This window comes from Ambystoma mexicanum, chromosome 6p, assembly GCF_040938575.1.
Source record: "Ambystoma mexicanum isolate Mex_15411 chromosome 6p, UKY_AmexF1_1, whole genome shotgun sequence".
Classification (NCBI taxonomy): Eukaryota; Metazoa; Chordata; class Amphibia; order Caudata; family Ambystomatidae; genus Ambystoma; species Ambystoma mexicanum.
The window spans coordinates 636,289,706-636,316,604 of record NC_090935.1 but is presented as its reverse complement, the minus strand read 5'-3'; the positions used below and the strand labels follow the sequence as shown (position 1 = coordinate 636,316,604).

The 26,899-nt window shown below is 42.0% G+C and overlaps 1 protein-coding gene across 6 annotated transcripts in view; it reads left to right on the top strand.

Annotated features, from left to right (window-relative positions):
* ARHGEF28 (Rho guanine nucleotide exchange factor 28) overlaps positions 1 to 26,899 on the top strand; it is a 1,591,074-nt gene that overhangs the window by 1,511,027 nt on the left and 53,148 nt on the right. For 5 of the 6 annotated variants that reach the window (XM_069627491.1, XM_069627490.1, XM_069627493.1 and 2 more), the window contains 4 exons: positions 7,531 to 7,628; positions 9,858 to 9,896; positions 10,028 to 10,075; positions 11,860 to 12,345. In XM_069627491.1, the coding sequence (XP_069483592.1) occupies positions 7,531 to 7,628; positions 9,858 to 9,896; positions 10,028 to 10,075; positions 11,860 to 12,345 (671 nt within the window). The remainder of the gene's footprint in view (positions 1 to 7,530; positions 7,629 to 9,857; positions 9,897 to 10,027; positions 10,076 to 11,859; positions 12,346 to 26,899) is intronic. The other variant, XM_069627492.1, reaches the window with a different exon arrangement.

The following is a 26,899-nucleotide window of genomic DNA, read 5'->3' as shown; positions in this document are numbered from 1 at the left end:
CATTGAGATAAGTCATGGCTCCAGATGTCTTGCCTATAACAAGGTAGAATCACATGTTTGGAAGAGGGCTTTGGATCTACCAGAATGTGTCCCGATAGCCGCACTCAGGTTTAAGTTAGGCTTTAGAGCATTGGGCTGTGTGGTGGACCTCAGAATCCTCTTGCTTTATTGAAAGTTGTTTGCCCCTCTGAAGGTTTCTCTTTATGAGGATGTGGCTGAAGTATTGTCAAGAACAGCATCATCTGCCATGTTCCATCTCAAGAAGAGGGCAGATGAGGTACTGGTTGGAGCAGAATTGTCAGCCAATTAATTAATTTAACAGGCCCATTTGATAAAAAAAGATTCTGATTAGGTGGGAGTGGATTAATACGTTAGCAGAAATTAGGAAATATAGGCTCTATAACAGTTTATGTCCTTAGATAAACCACAGGGAACCATTCCTAAATACTTTTAAAAAATCCCAATAGATACCGGGCTGGTCATTTCTTATGATATAGGCTCAATCTTCTTACAACCAGGGAAATTCGCCAAGTAAGACCTTTGGCTGGTGAATTCAGCCAAGTTTGTCCCCCATGTCAGAATGAGTTTGAGACTCAGAACAGAGAACATATTCTGTTAAACTGCCCAGCATTAATGGCAGCCAGAACTACATGATTAGGCAAATTTGTTCTTAATTATGCACTATTGGTTCTAGCATAATTCTTTCGAAAGAATATCGAGTGGTGATGACTCCCTTGCTACTATTGCAGTTATCGAAGTGCTATAAGCAGCTGGGTTAATTAAGTTGCGATGGTAAGATTGTAAATCTCATGTGCTTTAGGATTATGGATTTTTAAATAGTATTTATTTTGTTTAGGTTTTTATTCATTTTGAATGTAAACTGTTGCTTTTCCTTTTCTTTTTTTATCATGTGTACATCATAATGTTTTTACTCTTGTTTGAATTGTTTCCTATACGACTATGAATTTTCGTTTCTTATTGTGTACGGTTGGGCATGTACAACCAAAATCACAACAAAACAAAAAAAAACATCCAAATGTGTGATTGCTCTGTTTCCATGATTGACTTTTTCTTTACTTAGGGAAAAATCTTTTGTACTTTCCACTCACATACAGTCAACTACAGAGAGGATTCACTAGTCACTTCTTGAATGTTTACTTGAACTTTTGAACTTTACTAATAACTCGGATATAAACAATCATAGTAATAGAGTTATGTAGACTGACTGGGGTAGGCAGAATATTGACAGGAAGGTTAAACAGGAACGATTCTGGAAGGCAATTGTAGATATTTCCATCAAAAGTAACAACCCAGTCAATGCCCTGATGCTGCATGAAGATCTCATATTAAAACTTGTAGCTTTTCAGTGTGGAACAGAAATGGAGAAATATTTTCACGGTTTTAAAACAGTATGGCACTAGGCCCTTCTGCTGACAATGCGATATGAATACACCCGCCTTAAATACTTCAACACTCAATGACATTGCTGAGGGGCCATGGAGTACCTATCTTCAAAAAGTTATTTGTGATGAGTGTCTTTGATGCTGATCATTGTCCTATTGAAAAAAAACAGAATGGGAAAGCGTGTACACCAACAATGACAAAAACAAATATGTAAAAACCCAAACCATCTAGGGCCCCTGGTCCAGATGGATAGTGGATTGTCTCATAAGGCAATCACCAGGGTTATGGCATGCAGTTTCCCCTCGGGTTTTCTCTGGAATCAGTGAAGGTGGCCATTTGCTGGTATCATGGAAATAACTACATATATAACTTTAGAAAAAGGGCCCAAAGGATTAACCCTGTAACTATCAACTGATCGTCTTACTTACTACTCCGGCCAGTCTATATACAAAATTCTTGCTGGAGTCTGGGTGGAAATTCATTAATGCACAATTCTAGACTGGGTTTCATGTAGGTCAATCTTCGGCCATGAATACCATGGTTCTATTATGTGTGGCAAAGGAAGCTCTAAAACAAATTCACACCCATTTTACCCTGCTTTTATTGATTATACAGTTGTTTTTGACTGCCATAAGAGGACCAAATTATGATTCACATTCAGAAGCGAAGACATCGTAGGGCCTGAGCGGGCAAGGCCCACCCAAAATATGTAAATGCCCACTCAGCAGCACTGTGTTAGCATTTACAGATGTTAATGCCACTGCAGCGTGCCCAACCACGTTAGCGTTAGGCCCCACTTGTTAGGCAATCCTGGCTACGCCTCTGTTCAAATAAAACAAATTGGGGATCTGCGCCGGCCTCTTTACATGATCGCGATCCTCTATGAGATCATGACTTTCAAGATGAGATGGATTCTAAGTGGGGGACATTGGACAAAATGATGACCCATAGAAATTTGAAGCAGGGGTATTTTCTCACACCCTCACTTGTCAACCTCTAGATGGTTGACATCTCTGCATTAGAACAGATAGGCTCCTTGCTTGCAAAGTTGCAGGTGTCTCACCTTCAATGGGTAGGACATGCAGATGACTTCATTCTTTTAGATTCTACCTGATTTGGTTATCGGAGGCTGTGAATTCAATCATATCTTTATTCAGTGTAAACTGAATTGGAAGTTTGCCTACATCATTGTTTTCATATGCAAGCATCATCAAACATGGTATAAGTAGTGCATTGTATAAAAAGACCGGAGTTGTGATGTATTTTAAATACATGGGCGTTATGTTCAAAGATGAACTGAAATGGAAGGTATATCAAAACAATGCAATGTTAAATGCATCCAGAAATATTAAGGAGGTGTGTGTATTTGATAAATAATACCAGTTGGTAGGAGTTTTTAAGCCAAATGTTACTTTGATTGCTCTTTTCTGTACAGGTGATTAGGTCCCCAGACAATGTGAACTTTCTTAAAACGATTGAGGTCTTGCACTGAAAAAGAGCACTGGGGCTTCCTCGGGCTACTTCTGTTGAGTACCTTTGGATAGAATCTAGTCTCAGGGTCATCACATGCAACAGCAAGGCATTGGTGTCATTTGCTACAGGGCAGTGACAACTCCTGGAAAGCTTATATGTATTTAATTACGCGTGAGTTCAATAATAAGGGTAGCTTCATCCATATTAAATATACATTTCTGATCCCACATAGTGCAAGCCATCTAGCCTTTGTCTCGATATCTGTAACAGTGAGCCTAAATAAAATGTATTAAGACATCTATGGTAGAATAAGAACTTAGCATCATATAGTGGAGGGGAGGAACAGAGCACTGAATACCTGAAAACTATTGCTCTCCAACCTGGGATGGCATCTTACTGTCCTGCCATATGAGGAGAAAAGATTCTTATGACATTATGCATAAACTTATTGAAGACCATTAATGTTTTTGGTGGACATCCCAATTAAGGACAGAGTATGTAAGTCAATTGGTTTACAAGACAAGCTTGAAACGATGCATCATCTAACTGCTCAAATATAGTTCTATGTAGTTTCATCGCCACAAAATGTAAAATGGTACATTTGGTCATGGCAATGTGTTTCATTTTAATCTTTTTTGTCCTTGTTTTAATTTAGAGTTACCCCTATATACCGTTCCCTACGTCCTGCCAAACTCTCTCTCTTTCTCTCTCTCGCTCTCGCTCTCTCTTTCTCTCTCTCTTTCTCTCTCTCTTTCTCTCTCTCTATAATTAGATATATATTGAATACAAAAACATGTTTAAAGGGATGTTATGGGCACAAGTAAAACCAAAAAACCTCCGAAATTTGCCAGTTATGCTAAACTGAGCAACCAGAACTCGCGCCACTACCGTGCACTCCTAAGACTAACACACAGGACCTCAAATATGACATCACAAATGTCATTGATGACATCACTGATGACATCACATATCTGGGTCACTTGGTTTAGTTCACTGGCAGTCAGAATATTAAAATTCAAAAGGTGCTTTATATATAGACGTTAACCTTGTCATATTTTCTTAAAGTACTTTCCTTAGGGTTTGGTCTCAGCTCATGGTGCATATAAATGGGGCAATAAGCAGGCATTTCATTTGTATACATGAAGATAAACTTTAATGTTATTAACATTTTCTGATGATGCTGTTTCTTTCTTCCTTACTTTATTTTCCCTGTATGTGCCTCTGATTTGCATGCATTGTGGGTCTTCATATGTATTGTTTGTACTAGCAGACGTGTGTAGTAAGTCTTGAATTGTTAGATAGTTATTACATATTTAACATTATTCAACACTCTGATAAGGTAGCATTCATTATTTTACTATCTAAAATTACAAGATTATAAATAGTGTACTTCTATGGTGCAGGCTCCAGCCATTGCCTATGTTTATGCATGATTAGGTTCCTATATTAACAACAACACTCCAATACAATGTTGTTTAGATGAGTACATTCTTTAATAGATTAAGTAGTTCACGATAGCTCTCCCAATCGCCCCTGACATCTTGTTACCAACCTTATAAACACAACCCCATGTAGGGACTTTTCATCAAAATTAATTTCAAATGTGATGTCATCAGTGATGTCATCAATGACATTTGTGATGTCATCTTTAATGTCCTGGGTGTTAGTCTTAGCAGTGCACGGTGGTGGCGCAAGTTATGGTTGCTTAGCTTACCATAACTGGCAAATTTCTGAGGTTTTTTGGTTTTACTTGTAAGCATAACGTCCCTTGAACAAAGTTTTTTCAGTGAATTTCATAGGTTTTTGTTGGTGCAACTTAACCATAACGTCCCTTTAACAAACTTTTTTCAGTGAATTTCATGGGTTTTTACCAGTGCATGCTATTTTCCTACAACGTCTACAACTTACTAATATCATACTTACCCCAATAGAGCAACATTTACACATTTTCACCTTAAACCTCTGCCATTTCCCACCTTCTACCATAATTTTTAACACCTCTATACACTCTTTCCAACTTTTTCCACTGTTTTTGCGTCCGTCGATGTCCACGAACGTCTGACGTCATCACGGACCTTCCGGACAGTGCCATGTTATCATGCACTCGTGCGCGGCATGGCGACGTGTCCGCTCTAGGAAGGAAAATCATTTTCTAAGATGGCCACCATGGAAAGGGAAGGCGGGGCTCCATACAGAACCCCTCTTCCCTTTCCATGGCAGCCTGCAGAAGGCAAAGAGAGAACCCTATGATCATATTACCACAAGCACCATTTTTTTCCCTTTCAAACCTATCCCACTTTCGAATTACTTTACCACATAGCCAGGCCCAGGTGGACATGGCCACTTTAACCCCAGTTGTCATCCATCATGGTCATGGCCAGTAGCCAGATTGTCCGGGTCATGACCTTATGCCATTACCCGGACAATCTGGCCACTGCCCATGGCCACAGGCTATACCTCAGTCACCAAAGGTATATCACTTTTTTTGTACCTACATCATGGCACTTGTCAAAAAATAAAACACAGGCACATTTGCAAAACCATGCTTTAAGATCCTTGCCAATGCTCCTTACATGAGTTTGCTGGAAATCCGCCCATGTTTTATTTTTTCAAGTGTCAAAATGTATGTACATACAATAGTCATATAACTTAGCCCCCACTTGACAAAATCACTTCAGACTTTATGCAAACATTCAAAGTTAGGTCTATAATCTTTCTGGAAACTTTTTTAAACATTCGTCAAATGGCAACAAAGTTATAAGCCATTTAAAAATATTGAGACCCCTCCACTAATTTAGCCCTCTCTTGACAAAATCCCACCAAACTGTACAAATACACTTATATCTAGATCTAAAATGTTTTTGCAAACGTTTGTGTAGATTCGTCAAATGGCACCACATTTACAAGCCTTTACAGTATTTTGGGACCCAGCCTCTAATTTTGCCCTGTTTTGACAGAATCACACCAAACTGTGCAAAACCATTCGGAATCAGGTCTGGAAAATGTTCATGCAGTTTCATGCAGTTTCATTGAGTGGCGCCAAAGTTATAAACCATCCAAAAACTGCTTTTCACCAACCCTGTAATGCAGAAATAGGCATAGATGTCCCCGAACATTTGAAGTGTTCGCAAACGTCACAGGAATTACCCCACCCCAAACATCCGGACCGTCCCTGAACCATCTTACGACCATATCTCATCCCATCCTCATCACCCCTCACCTCGCCAGAGATTGTTTGATAACTTTGACAAGTGCAATGTTGTGTTTTTTAATATGTTTGCTGCGATGACCGCGGACGACGGCCGCTGTCCACGAAACATGGCGGGCATTTCCAAAAATCTGATGCACTTCACGCTTTTTCACCATCCAATCAGTGGGCGCGTCTGTTGTCCGCGGACATCATGTTGCCCTCTAGGCCAATCGGATGCGACCGAATAGGGAAGTGAGGCCGCAGGCCCTACCCAGATCTCACTTATTGTTTTTTACATGCTTTTAGCCCATTTTCAAGACAACTACTGGATGGATTTACACCAAATTTACAAAAGCACACTTTCGGGACCAGGTTGCCGCTCCTGCCGCAAATTTGGTGAAAATCCATCCAGCGGTTTGGGCTGTGGGCGTGAGCAAACATTTTTTTCCAATGTATCTATGGAGAAAAAAAACATGTGGGACCCCTCCTATAACTTTGCCCCCCCCTCTTGATGAAACCTCACCAAACTTGCCAGAAGAATGCAGACCGGGCCATATACTAATTTTGCAAAGTTTGGTAAGGATTCGTCCAGGGGGAGCTTAACCATAACTACAGGGCCACTACCGCAGGCCCTGTAATATACACATATAAATGTATATTTTTTACAGCAGTGCTCACTTTGCTACAACCATAATTACCACTTTTAATTTAGCTGAAACGTCTATATCCCATGGATTATGCATCTGTAATTGAACGGTGGCATTTAAATGCAATCGCTCATGGGTGCAGAAGAGCACATACAATCTTAACCGTTACTTGTTACATTTTTTTAAAGGAGAAGACATGTTTTAAATTATTGCAGGCATTAAGGATTGGTTTCAATTCAATACTGTTTTAGTGAACTGGATCGAATTTAAATCTAAATGTAGTAACTAATTGTGTTTCTATTTGTAGGGGTAACAATCAAAAGCTTTTAATGTTATTTTTTTGGGGGGGGTTTGGAAATGTCATTTACTTTTTTAACATTTGCTGTCATTTAAAAATTAGTATATATGTTGTTTTGGAAACCAAAATATGTTTAATTAAAAAATTTGAATGTAAGAAATTGCAACAAAAAATGACCATCATCTCTTGCCATCCACCACTGTTAAATTACCTGGGACGTTAGAAAGTACACTGTCTGAGAAAGTCTGGTACAGGTTATTCTCTTTAATTCATTCAAATATGCATAAGATATTTCATATCATGGACGTAATGCTGTAAATTCAATTTTACTGCATTTTATTTGCTTCATCCCTCTGTTTATTTCGGTTTTCTGACTATATTCTATGACAAATATGAGTTGTATGTATAGCACCCCTAAGTGTTTAGAAAAGATAGATTTTTAATGTGCTCCCTTAGACTATAGTGCTGTTCAAGGAAACTTATTCATACGTGTGGGCAAACCTTTTACTGTTTTTCAGCACTGAATACGGAGGTAAAAGAAGGTGGCACTAGTGACTTCGATCTCAGTGTTTGTCAAATTCAGGGTGAAATGGAGGACTCTTACTTAGTGGACAAGGTAACTGAGGGGCCATTTTAAAATCTCATACATTCATGTTTGTCCTAATATGGGACATTTTCAATTTGTCCACAAATATGAACATATACTTTCATGAATGCATGCAGCCCACATATACATTTCAACATTTCTTGGAATTCTCAGATATTTTGTTATGCTTCATGTATAGAATGTTCCATGCAGGTGACCCCACCCTTATGCCCTCCATGGTCTGCCATTCGGATCACAGTGTGTCTGTAAATTAATAGACACAACAGCCCAGCATAGTATAGTACAACATAAAATAACAGATTGTAAAGTAGTACTGGTTAGCACAGTGTCACACATACCTCGTAATATTGTATAGATTGTGTATCAGCTGCAGATTTCAAACCATTTGTTCATGCCTGCGTGTAACCCATTTGTTTAATTAGGCACATTCTACGAGTGTGTTACCCTAGGCTCTGCCTCATGAGTTCCTGTGACTTGGATAGTCCTCACAATAAGCTCTGGTTCTCAGTGAGGGTCTATTCCAATAAAATGCATGTAGTTTTCTAGTCCTACTTTAAGGCATCAATATCAATACCTAGAGCTTGACATACCCTAAATTACAAGTTGTTATGACATTTTTGTTTGAATCCTCTGCCAACTAATTGACAGCTTGTATTTCTATAGTTACCCAAGTCCTAATCTTATGTTATTGGCATAGAAATCACTGATTCTTTTTTCAGGTGAGTGCAAGAAATGAAAACAAAGTACTGTGTGATCCTGAAGCTGAAATTGTCTGTGCAGTATGACACTTTCAATTAAATAATGGGGTCCCTACCTGGATGTGAATGATTTAATGCTAAATTGGCATCAGATCATTCACACCAATTGGTTATTAAAATTGGTTTTAATAATAAAGTATGTTAGATACATGGAGCATGGAAGGGCAATATGTGGGTATAGATCGGGCAAGCGATTGATCTAATGAGGTTTCAGACCTCTTTAGGGTACTTGTTTCTCTGTGGTGTGCATGAGAAACTGTTCCATTGAATTGGTAAGGCAATGCAACAGTTTTGGTTCCATGATATATCAGGGATTTGGTTACGGCCCCATTACAACCTTGGTGGATTTTTGACCGGCATTCTGTTCGCTGTAATTATCACTAGCTTAGTGTTAATGGTAGTGGAATCATGGACTACTACTTGCATTCTTCTAGATACCCCTTAAAGTAATAAGAAAATATAAGTTGTTATCTATTTCCATTCTCATTTTAATTGTGAAATTGCTGTTAATGTACAAAAGGGTCATAGTGACTCATTTGGACATTACATGGTAAAGGAGGGAGTGTGTAGCCATTCGATAAACCCTCTTTCTCGCCCACTTCCAATGTATCCATTCCAAACTTGGTTCTCTTGTGGTAATGGAAGCACTTGTGGCAACCTTCTGTACAGTGAAAACATTTTATAATTGTTACCTCCACCTGTGAGATGTAAGTAAAACATTGGTAGACTTTCAACTTGAAAATGCACCCTGTAATGCAGCTGCATTTACTGCCAGTGGTATTCAATTGAAGGACTCGTGAAAGTATCTGCTTCCAAACGTGAACCCGGGGAGGGAGGTATAGCAGGCAGCATTTGGCAAATATGCCTGTTTTGCTGTTACTGGCCAAACTGTAGTGAGCTATTTACAGTTTTCTTTATGTAGGGCTGGCCTACAGTCTCAGGAATGGGAGATTTGCAGTTTGGTGGTGTACCAGAGTGCGCACTACTAAGGGTGTAGTGACAGCAGCGAAAATATTGGATCTAGTTGATTTTGTGGGGACCTCCATCCTCCGAATTGGCATTTTGCCGTTCAGTTACAAATAATACGGCCTATTATTAGTGAAACAGGATGTTGGGTCAAACATGTGAATTCCAAGGTATTATGCCCCACCTTTCTCTGGTACAGGTAAAGGGAATGTCATGGTAGCCTTCCCTCAGATAGGATGACTCAGGCTTATTGCCGCTCTGTTTGTATGAGTCAACACTACAGTTGATGGTTTAGGTTACAGGAAACTCTGAATTCATCATGCATCTGCACTTGCAGGTATATTTATGGTTGACTTTTATGAAGTATAATTTTGCTTTTTGATTATATTTGTTTTGCACCTACTTTGTAAGCATTTGTATTTCAGTAAACAACACTTGCGTCAAGCGATTATCATGCTTAAGCTTTATGCATATGTAGATTAGTTAAATAGTTACATCTGTGTAATTACTTTAGGTGGATCTTGCACGTTGTACAGGAATCACACAAGCAGAGGTAAGCTTTAGCATATTTGTATCTAATGAGTATATTCCCAATATGCATCGATTGGGGGAGAGGGTAGGCACTGGCAAATTAAAAAATAAACCTTTTACTCTTGTTTTGAGACCTCTCATTTTATCTTTTAGATTGTACAAGCAATACAGAACCTGACCCGTCTCTTATACAGCATACAGGTACATTAGATTATTTTAAATACTTTATTTGGGTAACATACAAATATCTGAATGAGCTTGCATAAGGTGCCCTCAGACATAAAGAAACACAACTCCCCACTCTACTCACTCTTGCCATACATTGAAATAGAATTAATGTGAGCAAATTACTATAGAGCTACGTGTGTCATGGGTTTGCAATTGTATAAAGTTGGTACTTGGAAATGTGTGCAGGCCAGTAGCAAAGACACAGTAGTCAGTAAGCATGGGAATTGCTATCAAAGAAGTAGCTGTGCTAGTTCCTCGTCTTGCATTCTATGCAACATCCATACATCCAGGATAACAAACAAGAAGCTGTGCAGGGTAATAGTTTTGTAGATTTGGGATGTGCTATGCATTTGCAGTGTGTTGGGTGAAGCTGGTCAGGGTTGTCATGGGTGATTTCAGGGATGGAAAAGGGAAGGATGGGCCTACAATATGTTAGGACCTATGCCTAACACAGTTAATGATGTTTGCCATTTAATAATAATATTCATAATATCTGATTTCTATATAGCATTTTATGCCTGATTCTCGCAAAACATTACTGTAGTAGAAAGTGTCTGGTATCTTCTGTATATGAATTCAAGACTATAAGGAAGGCCAGCTATAAAGGGTGAAAGTAGCATGTGATGAGATAGGTTGAAACTGTCCTTAGAGGATGGAAGGAACAGCCTCAATCTCTTTGGGACAAGGCTGCATAATAAGTGATGATTTGAGGTGGCGATTATCTGATGTTGGATCATTAAAGTGTTGTTACAGGGGAGGTGGGCACATTTGCAGAAAAACAAGAAACTACATCTGGGATTTGCCTGGCGTAAAGTAGGGTGACTATCCCTCTGTAAGAGATATTTCCTAAACACATAGTGGGGCTCAATTTTATTGATGGAGGGGGGGTCCTGATTGGTGCAGTCCACCCACAACTCTAGTAGGTACTGTTGATGGTTATTTTGAGTATTAGGTGTAGGCTAAATATTTCTCTCAACATAGTATCGCATGTAATAATCTTAATCTGTTTAGCGTAGTGAAGAGGTCCCAGGGGCGTTGTCTCCTCCAATATGATCATGTGTTTGTTGACTATGGATTTCCTCCCAAAAGCTTTAAATACTGTTGCATCCAAAACCCTCTTTTGTTGCGGCACAAAGGTAGCTACAGCAAAAGTGATAGACCATGGTACAGTGACTGATTATTAGCTGACTACAGCACAAGTCAATATAAGCCATTTTCTTCAGATGCAGAGTTGCCTGTGTAAGGATGTGGCTTATGAGGTCTGCCTGCATCTGATGATTTACCTAGGGTTGATTATGGTCTGATTTTTCAGATCAAAGGTAAGTGAGCGAGTTGAGGTGTGGACACTGCGTGTCTTGCATTACGTCCTGTGCCCCCGTGTGCCTCTGTGATGATCTTAAAATGTTCATGATGTCTTCATGTGGAAATCTCAGGCACCTGAAACCTTCTTGTGATCTTCCTGAGTTACACTATGTTTTGAAATCCTAGCAGGTTCTCTGCCAGCCAATTGTATTATTTGTCTTGCCTAATTGACAGTATGTTTGTTTGGTTAAAATGACTGATGCCTTTAAACTCTCTGCTATGAATCTTATAGTTTTAAATGTGCAGAGGAAGTGGGGTAGAAGCTGCTTTGGTGTGCGGTGCAGCTTGCTGGAGGGCAGGTTTTCCAGAACCCTAGACCCTTTTTCTCATTTACAACTGTTCCATAGGTAACGATACTGTGGCAATAGCTTAAATGTGACCATTCTGATTTACAGGCTGCCGTCACCATTCAGGACAGTCATATTGAAATTCACAAGGTGGTGCTGCAGGAGCGCGAGAGAACTGCCCGAGGGACCATGTCCAGAGGAAACTTGCTCCAAGAACAGGAGAAGTACCGGAACCTGGAAAAGCACAGGGAAGAAGCAGCCAACTTGCACAAGCTTCAACACCAGTTCAACCAGGAGCAGCAACGCTGGCACCGGGAGTGTGAGCAACGACTCAGAGAGCAGGAGCAGAAAGAGATCAGGCTCCAGGAGAGAGAAATTGAATGCCAAAGCCAAGAGGAGCAGCTTCTGAAGAGCAGGGAGGAGCTTAGCCACCAACTGCAAGACTATCAACAAAATCTGGAAAGGCTTAAGGAAGGCCAGCGTTTAGTAGAGAAAGAGAAGGAAAAACTGCATGTGCAGCAAAAGCTTTTACGGCACCTGAAACACACCCGCCAGAGCAGCTTACCTGTGATGTTCCCACCTTTTAAGAGTGAGGTATGTTGCAAACAGTCTCAATGAACAACAAGGTTCATGGCCTAACACGTGCTTCCTGTTTGTCATGTGTACTTCAGTGTGCCGCTATATTCTGTGACTCTACTGCCTTTGGGCCCTTGATAAATGAAAAATGACATTGCACAGTGTTGTTTAAAATGTTTTTTTAGAAAATATGTGCATTGAGGTTTAATTAAAGAAAATCAAAACATATTGAAATCAATGTGGATTGGAAAGAAGAGGTGAAGGTTCTTTTCTCGCTTCTGAAATACCCCCAATGAATGTTGGGGATTTTCAGTCAATGTAATTTGATTTGAGCTCTTTGAAACCAGAACCATAAGCTGATAACTCCCTTGCCAAAGGTATTGCATTCCTATATATTTCTTATTCTTTTATCATCTATTTTGAAGCATTTTGTCAAATTCACAATTTATTATGGTGTGCAATTGGCTAGCATACCTCAATATAGTGCTTTATCTCTAAAATACACAAGTGTACGATGGTACTGATACTTTTATATGCACAGCTAATGCAAGTAGGGAATAGCATACTGAGGGTACGATTCTGAAGCTGGCACAGTGAGCGTGCTAGTCAGCATGCTTCACTGTGCCTGTTCCTGACGCCCAGGCACCAGGCCTATTCTGAAGTGGGCCTGGGTATCAGCGCAGTGCATGACAGTGCAATCCAACTGTTTATGTAGGTAACGGACAGATTGCAATCTCGCCAGCATTTTCGTTAAATATCGAGTTAATCTCAATTTAACTAAAGTGTTGCCGAGAACACGTCGGCTCCCATACTACCCATTTTAATCCAGTCAATTTTAGTACAAGGCTACCAGGGCAGCAAGTACTTAATCATATCATTTTTGAAATTCCTTATTGAAAAGAAGTGCTCTGAAATGTGCTTTGGCAGGCGGTGGGTTGGGCCAGTTGCTGGTCTATATTCAGGGCAGAGGTAGGAGAATGTATGCCCCTGCAGTGCAAATCAAAAGTTGCCTTTATTCGAGATAAAAGCACTTTTGCAAGCTTATAACATGTTTATTTTTATGTTTGGAATTAAGAGCACTTTACATCAAAGCTTGCAGCTTCGCCGAACGGTCCCGCTGCAAAGCCTGGGGCTTGTCATGGTCGAGGCAGTCTTGTGGCACTCCTCCACAACAGCGACCCGAACAACACCAAAGCGGTACCCTATATGGGCCCCACTTTTTTTTTTGGAAAAGTGTCACAAGAATCGGTATCTAAAATCAACAATACCGAAAGTGCTGGTTGCTAGGTTGGTTTGACGCCCTTCCTAGCAACCAGCGCACATAATCTGAAAGTGGTGCATTCATTCCGACTTCGGAACAATGCTCCACCTTTACTACTGAAAATTTCAGAAGCACTTTCTATGAGGTTTTTGGTACTTAACACCATGTTCAGAATCGGGCCCCGGGTTCATTGTGATTCTCCAGCATGGGTTCTGCCATGGATTCCATGCTCATAAATATTCCCAGTCAGGATGAGAATCCTCGGTAAAAGAAAAAACTCTTTCACTTTCACTTTAAAACTGTATTTCTCCTCTAAACCAATCACTGTCCTCTGGGTCATACTGCTCCATCCAATGACTATCCTCTCCCAAAGCCATGCCTCTGGCAGCCATCCTCAGATTTTTACCACATGATTCAATGTTGGGAGTCCTTGAGTTTCTCTCCTAGCTGTTTGTATGTTTTTTCAAGTTTTGCAATGAGAAAAGTTAAATTTTTGTTCCAAAGAGTATGTGTGCTCTTTTCCTCATCTGCCAGCAATGGGGATTTGTTGGCGGTGAAGTTCCGTGCCCCATCGAAGATTCTAGAAGACCATCTTGGGCCTACTTTGCGCCCTCCAACCATGACGGAGGAAAAGAAGGAGGGGAGGTCCCTCTTCATGCCCTGCACCAAACGCAGGCCACAGAATGTGTTTGTGGATAACAAGCATCTACAATGCCTCTACTGTCTACACCCAGACCATAAGGAGGTAGAGTGCAGGATATGCCTAGGTTTCTCTAAGAAGATGGCGATGAATGACAGGCATAGTTGGATGGTGGCATGGCTTAACTCGAACAAGGCCTCTGACCCGTCCTCCGAGCAGGGTCATACCTCGCCAAGGACCGGCAGCTCCAAGGACCAGTCTTCTAAGTCCTTTGAGGTCACCCCATCCATTGGGGTCCAAGGTAGGGCCAAGATCTGCAAGTCTGAGTCCAACGGGTTAGCCGATGATGCGGGTCCCAAGTTGGATAGGGCACAATCAGCATCACCTTTCGCCTCAATAGACAGCCTACCGTCAAGCACCCCGGCTAAGCTACGGGAGAAATCCAATAAGCCAAGGACAGAAGAGAAGAAGGCTGCGTACCCAAGCAGCCTTAACTGGCACAGAGAAAGTCCTTGTCGGCGACTTTGTCGAAGGCTACTACTACCACGGCAGCTATGGGCGCTGATCCTACGAGGGTGGCTTCAGCAGCTCAGAAAGTATCCTGGCTCCCACAGCGCCAACTCCATCGCAGAGGCCTTGGCAAACACTGCAGGCTCTCCAGATGGGGTAAAGGCACCAGCCCAGGTACCGGTTCAGAACCCTCAGGGAGGAATTAAGGGTGGGGCGGCGAGGAGGCCCCGAAATAGTCCTCCAGGGTCGCCGCTTGAACTATGGAGGTGTCTTCCAGGGACAACGAAGATCAAGAGTCCATGCATATGGTCCAAGAGGACGATGAGGACGACCTTGGTGGCGCAGGGCAGAGTTTGCCTACTTTTCCCTCTCATCTGAGGGACATTTCATTGGACTATCAACTCTCCACACCTTGGTGTCAAGAGATCCAGTTGAGAATGCCACCGGCACCGATACCTGTAGTGCCCCAGGCCCCCGATCAACCTCTGTCTAAAAAGAGGAAGCTCCACCTGACGCCCCATATCAACCTCATCTACCGCGTTAGGCCGCTACCCCCGGCAGACCCAGAGACGGGGAAAGATTCGGCCACGAGCACAAATGAAGATGAAGACTTCGTCCCTGCAGAGAATGAATCGCCACATTTGGATGCTCTGCACAGGATTTCCCCACCGCATGAGGTGGGATAGTCCCACTACATGATTGCCAGGTCCTCCAAGCTATTTCAGCTGGTGCCTGAGGAAACTAAGAAGGAGGGCTTCTTGTACCAAAGGTGAGAGGCCGAAAGAAAGATGATCATGGCTGTGCCTTTTCTGGACGATATTTGGGAGGAGGGACTGGCCCTCGTGAAAAACCCTTTCACGGCTTCAGGTAAGCAGGACAGGCTGGAGAAGAAGTATACCTCATCCGTCTCTGCAGGTTGCAGATGCGCCCCTTTCAAGAATTCCTGGATGCCCGTTGGATACAAGTGTCCAGAAGTTTCATGGACAAGATACCTCTCAATGTGGAGTTCCGACGGGTGATAGAATGGTGGGGGTGGTCCGCTCCCACATTGCCCAAGCCACAGGATTTCAAAACCCCCCATACCAGGAGACTGTCACCACGGACGCCTCCCTGAAAGGTTGGGGAGCGCACGCCAAAGACCTGTGGCTGCCGGAAGAGAATGATCTGCATATCAACATCCTGGAGCTATGGGCAGTGTTCTGGGCCCTCACGTCGTTCCTACCATCTCGGAAAGGCAAGGTGGTGAGGATCTTCCCGGACAACACCACCACCATGTTCTACATCAGAAAGAAGGGGGCACTGGATCCCCGGTGCTCTCCAATGAAGCTCATGGCTTGTGGCACTGGGCCGTCTGACAGGGAATGTTCCACATCCCTCTCCACCTGGCGGGAGTCAAGAACACCATAGCAGACTCCCTCAGCAGGGAACTGCGCTCCTGCCATGAGTGGGAGCTTCATCAGGATCAGTTGTTCAGTGAATAAGGCAGACCCCAGATTGATCTGTTTGCCACGGCGGTGAACTCCAAATGCCAGGTGTTTTCCCACAGATTCCACCAGCCGAGGAGCTTGGTGGGAACGATATCCTTCCCCGGAGGTCCCCGGGGCGAGCCTCACTGTGGTCTCACAGACTCGTCAAGGAGTTTCTCAAAATCCTTTTCCGATCCTTCCTGCCATTGAAGGCTCCTGTCCCGGCATGGAACTCCACGTGGTTCAGATGAGACTCATTGGGGACACCTTTGAGCCTATGCTTCAGGCCCCACTGAAATGTCTCTTGTTGGAGACGGCTTTCCTTGTAGCCATCATCTCTGCCAGACATGTTGGTGAGATCCAGGTCCCATCCTGCAAGCAGCCATACCTGACTTTCCACGAATCAAGGGTGGTACTGCGTATGCACCCCTCTTTCATGCCGAAGGTTCCGTCGGAATTCCACCTCGATGAGCCTTTGGTGTTGCCTGTTTTCTTCCTGAAACCATCGGCACCGGCAGAGAGGGCCTTGCAATCGCTGGACATTGCTTGTGCCTTGAAGTTCTGTGTGATGCGCCCAAAGAATCTACAGAAGACTTCTCTGTTTGTGAACACTGGTCATGTGAACCATGGGAAGGCCTCGTCCAAGGCTTCCATCCCATGATAGCTCTCCAGCTTAATCATACACTGCCATCGTTTGGCGAACTGACCGCTGCTTGGCCGTCCGAGAGCCCACTCCACAAGAGCAATCGCTGCAAGAACGGCATACCTGTCTGGTGTGCCCTGCTAGACATCTACAGGGCTGCTACATAGAGGTCCACGCACACCTTCACGAAGTTCTACTGCGTTGACAGGGATTCCAGGGAGGAGTGCCAAGCAGTGCTGCGCAACCTGTTCATTTGAGGTGAGTCTGTTACAGAGGTAAGAGTTAATTGCTTCTGTTGAGCCTTGATTCCTCCTGTGGTTGTGTAATGTTGTACTGCTGTGTATTCATTATTCATGAGCATGTGAATCCATGCCAAACCCCATGCTTGAGAAGGTTTAAGTTACTTACCTGTAACGATTGTTCTCCAGCATGGGTCTGGCATAGATTCACATGCGAACCCTCGATCCAGCCCCTCTGTGACTCTTCTTGGTCATACGGCCACTTTACATGCTTACCAAAGCTGACGATGGCTGCCAGAGACGGGGCTTACAAAGAGGACTGTCATTGGATGGGAGCAATATGACTCAGAGGACAGTGATTGGTTTGGAGGTGAAATACAGTTTGAAAGTGAAACTGTTTTTTCTTTTGCTGGGGATTCCCAGCCTAACGACAGGGGAATATTCATGAGCATGTGAATCCATGCCAACCCCATGCTGGAGAACAACAGTTACAGGTAAGTAACTTGAACCTTAATGCATTTAAACTAACTGCACTTTATATTAAGAATCCAGGCATGTCTCACAGAGAGGACAAATTAAACAACAACGTATTTACTTTATTTTGGGTATGTATTGTGAACCTAGCTTAGAAAAGCGATGTATATTTGCTCTGGACACACCATTTAGGGTAGCAATAGTTCATATTTGCAGTTAGTGGGTAACACATGATAGTGTAGGGAGGCATGTGGATATGGAAGAGGGGCTGCTCTGTATAGAGTGGTCATATGAAGAGATGGGTTGGTTTAGTTGAGATTATATATTATGGGGAGCAAAGAAGGTGCTCATTGAAGAGGAAGGTCGTGAACTGCAGCAGCGTGATAGGGAGTTGGTTGATGATGGGTATGAGGTTTGACAGTCTTGGGGTGTGAATCGAGAATGCTTGTTTACTGGTTGTTTCTTTTTTGCATTTCTTCTCTCTATTGTATCTAGTTTCTGACTTCTGTGATTCACTAACTGCTGACTGACTTGGTGACTTTGGCTGCCTGATGGATGGCAAGAATGTGCAAAGGGGCAGCTTTTTATTTGATGCAGATGGCTTTGAAAGTGATTTGTGCTTCTAGGAATAGCCTGTGATTATCAATCAGTGCAGATGTTATTGTATTTGTGGAGACGTTTTATGAAATGGTTATTGGTGTGGTGGACTATTCTCAAAGATGTTAGGATGGTGGTTGGCGGGCTCGTAAGCATGGTGGTTTCTCTACCCAGGTGAGATAGGACAATGTCTGCATGGTAGATCTGAAGCTGGTTCCAGGTAAGAAAGAGCTAGATATTCTTCGAGGTGACGGTTGGTGTCTCCATTTTCTTTTCTGTGTGTGTGTTGATGCATGGGTGGTTTTCAATGTGTCATTTTAAAGACTTGGCACATGATGTCAACTATGAGGTTTAGCCCTCTATGTTTACAGCAAATAGCCAGGTCTGGATGCGGGCATTTTCAGTGTTCTTGATGAGGTGCAGGAATTCCCCCTTGATGGGGTTCAGTTTGAGATACCATGGGTGCATTATGGCATGGCAGGCTTTGTTTTGGTGGATGCATTCGATGAACAATATTTTCAAGTAGAGTTAGGCATCATAGGCATACTAGTGGATGTGCATGAAGGGGCTGTTGAGGAGCGTTCTTAAGGACTCCCATGTAGAGGTTTATGTTCATAGGTGAGTGGATGAATCACTGTGAGACTCTGAAGGTGACAGTTAGAGGTGGTGATCTGGACACATTCAGATATCAAGACTATGAGGGTGTTCTAGGTTGAAGGTGAACCTGCAGAGAATGTTCTCTCTGACACCTATACACTTGTTCAGTTTTTCTTTTATGAGGGTTGATGGTCTCCTGTATTGAAGGCTGCAGAGAGATTGAGGAGTACCAGGAAGCAGGAGTGTCTGTTCGTAACAATGCATAGTTCATTGTCCACCACTTAACTGGTGGCTGTCTTCGTTCTGCAACACAATTTTAGGTCTGTCAGAGGGTGTTGGCATTTATGTTTGCCAGCCAGATATTGTTTAGGAAAATAAGGTTTGTGGTATAAACATAGTTGCTAAGGGCATTAGGATCCAGTGATGGCTTCTTTATCAGGGGGAAGATTTGTCATGTTTCAGGGGTAGTGGGGGAGGGGCCCTAAGTGAGAGATGCATTAATGATTGTACGGATTGGGTGGAAGGCTTCCTTGAAGAGCATATTAATGATGGTGGGTGGCAAGATGTTACCCTAGTAGGATATCATTTTATTGCAAACAAAACAGAGTGGTACATAACAGAGCGGACAAAAACACTGAAAATATTAAATAAATATATAAAAGGTAGTGGGATAAGGGGTTAAAATGGGTCGGCATGGGGTTGGGGTGGCTTGAAAATGGTGGAAACACAGGGTTTTGAGGGGGACACCCCCAAATTAAAAATATAAAATAAACAATCACTGTTTTGTCTGCGATGAAATTTACCACTTTGTTATTGTGGTCGGTAAGATCACATATAACCCATTGAAGGTTACTATGGTTTTTGTCTGGTCTTTCATAGAGAGTGTTGCAAAGGTAATACAGGGTTGGAAATATCATGCAAGCTATTAACCAGGGATTAATGTTACTGGTCTCTTCAGTTTTCCGCATGGACACATTACACCATTTCTTGCTCGCCAAGTGTGATATATAATTTGCCAGCGGGTAGTGCAACTTTTGTGACCTGGTTAGTCCATTTTGTCCTTTTGCATGTTAGGATGGGCATCATTGCAAATGGTATTATCCTCAATGCGCCAATGTATAACATTGCCCTTCAGATACCCTTCACATTAAAATATCCATCCAAAATCATGCTCAGTGGCACCATCTATACCCACAGTTGGGCTGAGATTGTCCCAGGTAACAGGGTCCACCGAGGTCAAGTTGCCAACCACGGTTGCTATGGGTCAGGGTCTGAGCTAGTAGGACATAGAAGAGAAGATATTGGTTGGTCTTGTGGATCGTTCCAACAAACGCATTGTGGATGACAGTAGACTTGTTCAAGTTTGTGGTAAGGACAGATCTGGGTTGGGGACTGTCCACTGTCTGACTTTGTGACAAGAGCCTTGGTTTTGAGGTTGCATTTAGGTATGGTGTTATGGTACTATGAGGCTGTTGTTGAGGTGATCCTTTTCCTTGGGTTCAGAACCTGTATAAATATGGTCATGGAAAGTGGGTCTCTCTTTTGCTGATGTTGCATTCTTGCATATGTGTCAATATACGAAGGAAAGACAAAAAAGGTAGTCAATGAATTCTGTCATTGTGTCCTAACCTTTGGTCCTAACAAATGAACATATCCTTCTTTTGCAAAAAATCTAAAAATGTCATTCAACACCACTTAAAATACACTATAAGCACTCAAATGCCCTACACAAAGCTAAAAATACATAGTATGATTCAGTGAATTTCTGTCATGATAAATGTGTTGCAAATCATTTTGCTTTGAAAACATTGTTAACTAATACAGGTTATATTTGCATTCAAACAATTATACCAAGACGTCATACAAATGTCTGTTCTTCGAGTAATGTAGTTGTGTACATGTTAGGTAAGAATTTGTGTAGTCACACTGTGTGAGACTACACAACACGAATTTGCTTGGTATTAGGTAACCCACCTTTTGGTATAGGTCTGTACTAAATAAGTTGGTAGTGTGAATGAGCAGCCAGGCCTATCTCAAGATGGGTAAATGTGAGCTGTAGAGCTGTACAAATGAAATCCGTAAATACAAGTAGCCAAGTAACACTTAAATTCAAGGTTTCAGTTATAAATAGTTATTTATTTAATTAACATCAATTTTTAAATAAGCGTTCTTTAAAAAGGCAATTTGTTGTAACAATGTAAATCTACTTTAAAATAACTTTTCAGAATCAAAACAAGTTAGTGGAAAAGCTTTGGATATGCTTCTTACACAACTCCTACACCCTGAGGGGACTTCAATCACAAGGACAGTAATGGCATTTAAATATCTCACTAGTATACTTTTCAGATTCTGAGGTTGCAGAAAGGAAAGGTTAGGGAAGGAATGAGGACAACTAAATCTTCCAATTAAATCTAGATAAGCCTCTCCCAGCAGTAACAGTATACAACAAGCTAGCACCTATGAGCGATAAACAGTATCAAAGTCAATGGACTGGAGTCTTCAGGGAGCCAGGACAGCCAAAGTAATTTGGGACACAATCTATGTATCTGAGGCACTTCTTGAATCAACGTTTTACACAGAGTTAGAGAGTTTGTTAGAAAAATCACTTGTAGGGTCACAAGCTGTTAAGCCTTTGAGAAGAGAGTTGAAATCTACTCGAAAAGTTAAGCCAATGCAATTCCCAACTGAGAAGAGCGCGGTTAAAGGCAATGAGGTAAGTACTCCAAGCCTAAACAGTACCTCTCGTTTGAAGAAGAGTGGTCCAGCTGGATTCTGTCTTGCTACTGTGGTGCAGACCCTTGTTCCTGAGCCTCAGTCGTGGGGACAAGAGGGAGGATGTCTGGAGGGCTCCTGCGGCGGCACTTGGGAGGTCGTCAGCAGCTACACGCTCTTTTCGGTTCAGCAGCACTTAACGGTTTCAGCACTTAGCAAACAATACTGATGCGGATGTCGGACAACGGTTGGACTCTCTTCGCTCCCTTGGTCCAGCACTCTGATGAGGGGGACTGTGGATCTGGAGTACCTGCTTCGGGATGTTCCTTAGGAATCTCCTGGAGCTTTAGGTTGGATTTGTTCCATGGCAGATGCTGCACTCGACTATGGACACACAACCCCTGACATTGGGCTCTCATAGCAATGACGAAGTACAGCCAGTCGAGGATGGTGGTCCAGTGGAGTTCGTCTCCGGGTTAGTTGGTCCCACTAACTCAAAAGGAGAGGTTGTTCCATCCGGAGCTTCTCTGTCGAGGTGAAAAAGGAGTTCAGCACAGCAGCAGGGCTTCACTGGGCAATTCACAGGTCCAGGAGGTTGCAGCAAGCTTCATTTGCGGTTTCTTCGTTGGGTGTTTCTCCCAGTGGTTGACTCTGCCTGTAGTCCCAAAACCCTCGCCCTTTAAGCAGGTTTCTTCCATTCATGCACTGCCTAGGCTGTCAATCACAGCCAGCCAGCCAATCAGGACTAGTTGCATTCAGGCATTCCTAGACAAAAAGGACAAGAGAGTGTCGGGACCCTCCCTCACATCCTGTCCTTCCAGACACACTAGAGCCAGGGGCAGGCTTCAGGGCTGAAGCTTGCCAAAGGCAAGACAAACAAAGGGCTCAAATCTGTCTCAACGCACAGAGTGAAACCCAAGAAAGACCTCCCAAAAGAAAATGGGAAAAAAAGAAGACAGAACCATTTTGACAAAATGGTCACCCATGGGTTCTGTACTGCAGCTGAGGGTTCAGCCTGCAGTAGAAAAGCACAATGGTAGGAAATATTAAACCACTGCCACCAGCCATTTAAAGTAGTGAAGGTAACATAAAAATGTTACATGAGAAAGTAGGATCAGTGGCTACTAAGTAACCCCCCAGCACTCCACATAAGATGGTGTGTGCTGGACCTACAAAGAGAAAAGTTAAGTAAAGTCAATTTCACTTTACTATTCTTGGGAACTGTAGTCCACACAAGAAAAGGTATTTACACATTAAGAGAAATCCAAAGGAATTATCAGTGACACTGCACTAAAGGTGCTGTGTGCACCGTGCAAAAAGCAGATGCCTATGGAGTTTGTCAGACTGCAAAAACAATAAAAACACAAAAGTCCAAATCAGGTAAAAACACATGAGAGAGTGAAAAAGAGGTCCCACTCACTCCAGGGTTAAAATTAAAAAGTCCCAAGTCCAGCAAAAGAGCTGGGAGTCTCTAAGGTGGGCTAATAGTACACATACACCACTCTGTATTGTTGAATACCCATATGTTATATTCACACTGAAACTATTATCCCAAGCCCTCAAACACATTTCTGTTCTTGGATTAATACAGTTGTGTACACATATACCCCCCTGTATTCTAAATTGCCCTACATGTTTCTGACCTCTCTTCGCACCAGATTGCTGGACATTCCCAAGGAGCTTCATAGATTGATAAGAGTGATAACAATGTCAACAGTGTATTGTACTTGTGTTGTATTGTATTTGAGTGAATCACAATGCTTTCAAATTCTCCATATCACAAATTCAATGTTTCGTATTCCATCCTATGTGAAGTGATATCCTACAAAAGGGAGAGGAACACAATATTAATTTTTATTGATCATAACACTCAATTCTGTAATTCAATAAAGTCCCCAAATATCAGCATAAAATTCTGAGTTCCTGGACAAATTGGCCATGGTTACTCCTGATTCCTGATTCTTACTATCATTGTCATGTTGGATATGACTTACATGCAAGGGAGCCCTCAAAGGCTCATATGCAAAACAAAAATCACAGAATATGGCCCATGAATTAAAATGCCCTCACTGTTATATATGGTCACAAAGGTATGTTGTATGAACATACATTACCTCAATGTTTCATCAATTATAGGTAGTTATTTTGCTTCATATGACTGGTAGTGGGAACCAACTCTCACGTCTCCTCAAAACAGTGCCATACCTTGGTTATGCCAATAATGCCTGTAAAGAGATGTATCCAATGGTAACATATTGGCCAAAGAAATGGCAGACAATATAGTACTCTAGCCAGTTAATAAAGCATCCATCTTGTCTACAGGATATAGAAGATGGTGTGCAAACCGTTCTGGATTGCGAGACAATTCGATCAAGTGCATCAAAAATGTTCCCCACTAAATAGCAATCCGTGCCATGATGTCATCGTGTAGGAAGACGCAATTGCGTCAGCGCATATCAAAGACACAGTTGTGTAAAGACTAAGTAAGTTATTGGCGGGGAAACCAGTGAGAAGTTTTATTCATTTGAGTAATGGAATGGCAGTTGAAAAATAGCTATATACCTTTCATTATATAGACATTGTATTTTCGAATAGATTTATAATGGTTAGCATGTATCCAATGGTACGCAATGGTGTTGTGATAATCATATGCTGCACCTATTTCATAGATGGAATGATGACCGTGTTCTAGAAAACACCCCCATGTTTAACATATTAGCCGAAGTATCAAACAACTCAATTTCATTTATACAAAAAATGGGATACAGACAACCAAATATATGGGAACACCACTCATCGAAAACCGTGCCAGTAACAAGTACAGTCAAGAATCAGCGATCTTGCATATACCAGGGAACAGATGATTTGTGTTTGATGGTTCCTTGTTTTCTCCCTCAACACTCTATCATCAAAAGAGACATTCAGGCTAGAGAGTGCCACGAGAACAATCTCCTGTGTCACTGTTAGAAGAGATCAAGAACACTACAGGAACAGTTCCCCTTGTTTTCACCGACAAGAGGAGGGGAAAGAAAGAAGAGAAATAACACTGTGTTGGAAACCACAGGAGTGTTTGACTTTTAAACAAGCCTTAATAGAAGCCTGGAAAGAAGCACAAAGATTGCTGGAAATTGTCCAAAGTTAGCCAATGGCTAACCAACTGAACCAGGAGAAAACCGTCATTCTCCTGGTCCTTTCATCTAAATTGTTGAATCAGAAACTAAATCAAATGTTTATTAAACAGCAGCTTCGGGGCTGACCAAATGGTCCAGTAGGAGATAAAAGTTTTTGAACTGTGGGACTAGGAGAAGGGAGTCATTCTCCTGGTATTCTCTGTGAGTGCAGAACCTCAACTGTTAACAGAGACTAATGCCCCTACGGATGATCCATTATACCAGGAGAAGGGAGATGTTTATGTTAATGTCTTTTAGTGGTAGTGCTATAGTAGGTTAGTCTGGACAGAGAACAGACATTTTGAGTTTGACAATCACTCATGATGAGCACCCAAGTTCTTCTTTAGTTCAGTAGGGAAAACTCTTTAGAGATGGGGGAAGAGAGGCCTTTTCATTATTATTTAAATAAATATGGTTGTAAACATGCCACCCCTTTGTCTGACTCCTTACTCCAGCATGCCATTTCTACCTGGGGGGCATCTTGTAAGGGTCCTGGCCCTTTCCGTGTCCTAAACATTGATCCACAAACTGTTTTTCCATTTTCCAGAACGATAGTTTGCATTTCACCAAGTCTATCTTGCATTGCAATTTTAATAAACAATATGGAAAAGTGTTTCTATTTTGTGAAAGTCTGTTCTATTAGTGAAGGTTTTGTGATGGTACATGTTACCTTACACTTTTCAGAAGTAGTTCATGTCAGATCAAACTAACACAGATGAGGGCACCACTGACCTTGTAATTTGAACTCATGGGATCCCAGAGCTGAATTTCAGCGATGCCTGTGCACAAATGCCACTTTTACATTTTTCCTCCTCTCTGTTTAAGACACATGATTTGCAGTTGGGGCCATTGTGTCGAGCATTCAGATTTAAAGCCCAAACATGATCCTGTTGGATAGAAATCATACTCCCTGAACAGGCAAGGTCAATCTTAAAAATATTCAGAATTCAGGCATGATGTCCTTCCTCTAGGCTTTTCGGCTGATGGGGCTAGCTATTAGTGTCAGGTGAACTGATGTGGGTACATTATGAACTCCTAGGATTTCAATACTAATAGGAATCACCAAACCTTTGCAGATTTTTGATAGTTTGTTCAGATGTAAAGTGTATAGGAGGATAGTGGAGCTTGTAATATTAAGAAAAGGGAAAAGAGGAAGGCCTGGCATTACTGGAAAAACTACTATGAATGTATGGCCCTACATGTGCCATACTATGTGTCCTTTGTAGAGATAGGTATTTGCCAGTTTGGACATCTAGAGTGATATATTGAATCGCCAATATACGTTTTAAAAAAAGAAAGTGATATTTTCCAGGGAGTCAAATATATATTCATTTAGTTCAAAAACTTAAAGATAGACTTTTGCCAGAGAGGTAGGCCATGATCATTTGAAGGAACACAACTTGATGGAGATAGGGTTTTGCAGTGACAAATTATTTAAAATTTTAGAACACCGAGGGTGATAATTGCCATGGCATGAGTCCCAGTTTTTGTGAAGGAACACAAATTGAAAGAGCTATCTGCAACACAATGTTATAGGTTCCTTTTAAGGTATAGAGGCAGAAAGAGGGACAGGGGAAGAGAGAGAGAGAGAGAAATAGAGAGAGGGGGAGAAGGAGAGGGAGACTTGACAGATTGACATGGTAGAGTTTTGTGTGGGGACATATAAAATAAGCATTTATTTGCAACCGCAATTTCATTCATTCAAACAAAAGAAATATTTGCCTGGTATCCAGGGTTCAGTGTAAGTTACAAACTGAGAGAGACTTTTGCAACACTCATTTTATTTTTGTTGAATAGAGAGAGTGGGGTGTTTGCTAGTGAGGCAGGACATACATGATTTAATCTGCCAAAAAATCCAATAGTAGGGAAATGTGTAGAACCTGTGGCTGTTTTAAGGTACAACTAGCTGCCACTGCAGTCGGACACAACTGGAACTGGCAGAATTGTGAGTAGTACTGTGTTACAAAACTAGAGTAACACATCAGCTACCAACACCACGACAAGGACATCTACTGGTCCCCTAAATATCAAATGTCACTGGCACAATGACTGTGCCAGGCAGCATACAACAGAAAGCAAATTGGCCTACAGCCAACCATCCTCAAGGACATACCACTGACAGAAGACCACCAGTTAACATGAGAACAACAGAGGTGCCCGTGCTAGTGTTCAGATCTGGAAAAAAGACAAGGGGTCGCACAACCTCTTTCTGGAGAAGCAGCTGAATTGCTTCATGACATTATTTAAAAGCTGCTGTCAGTAG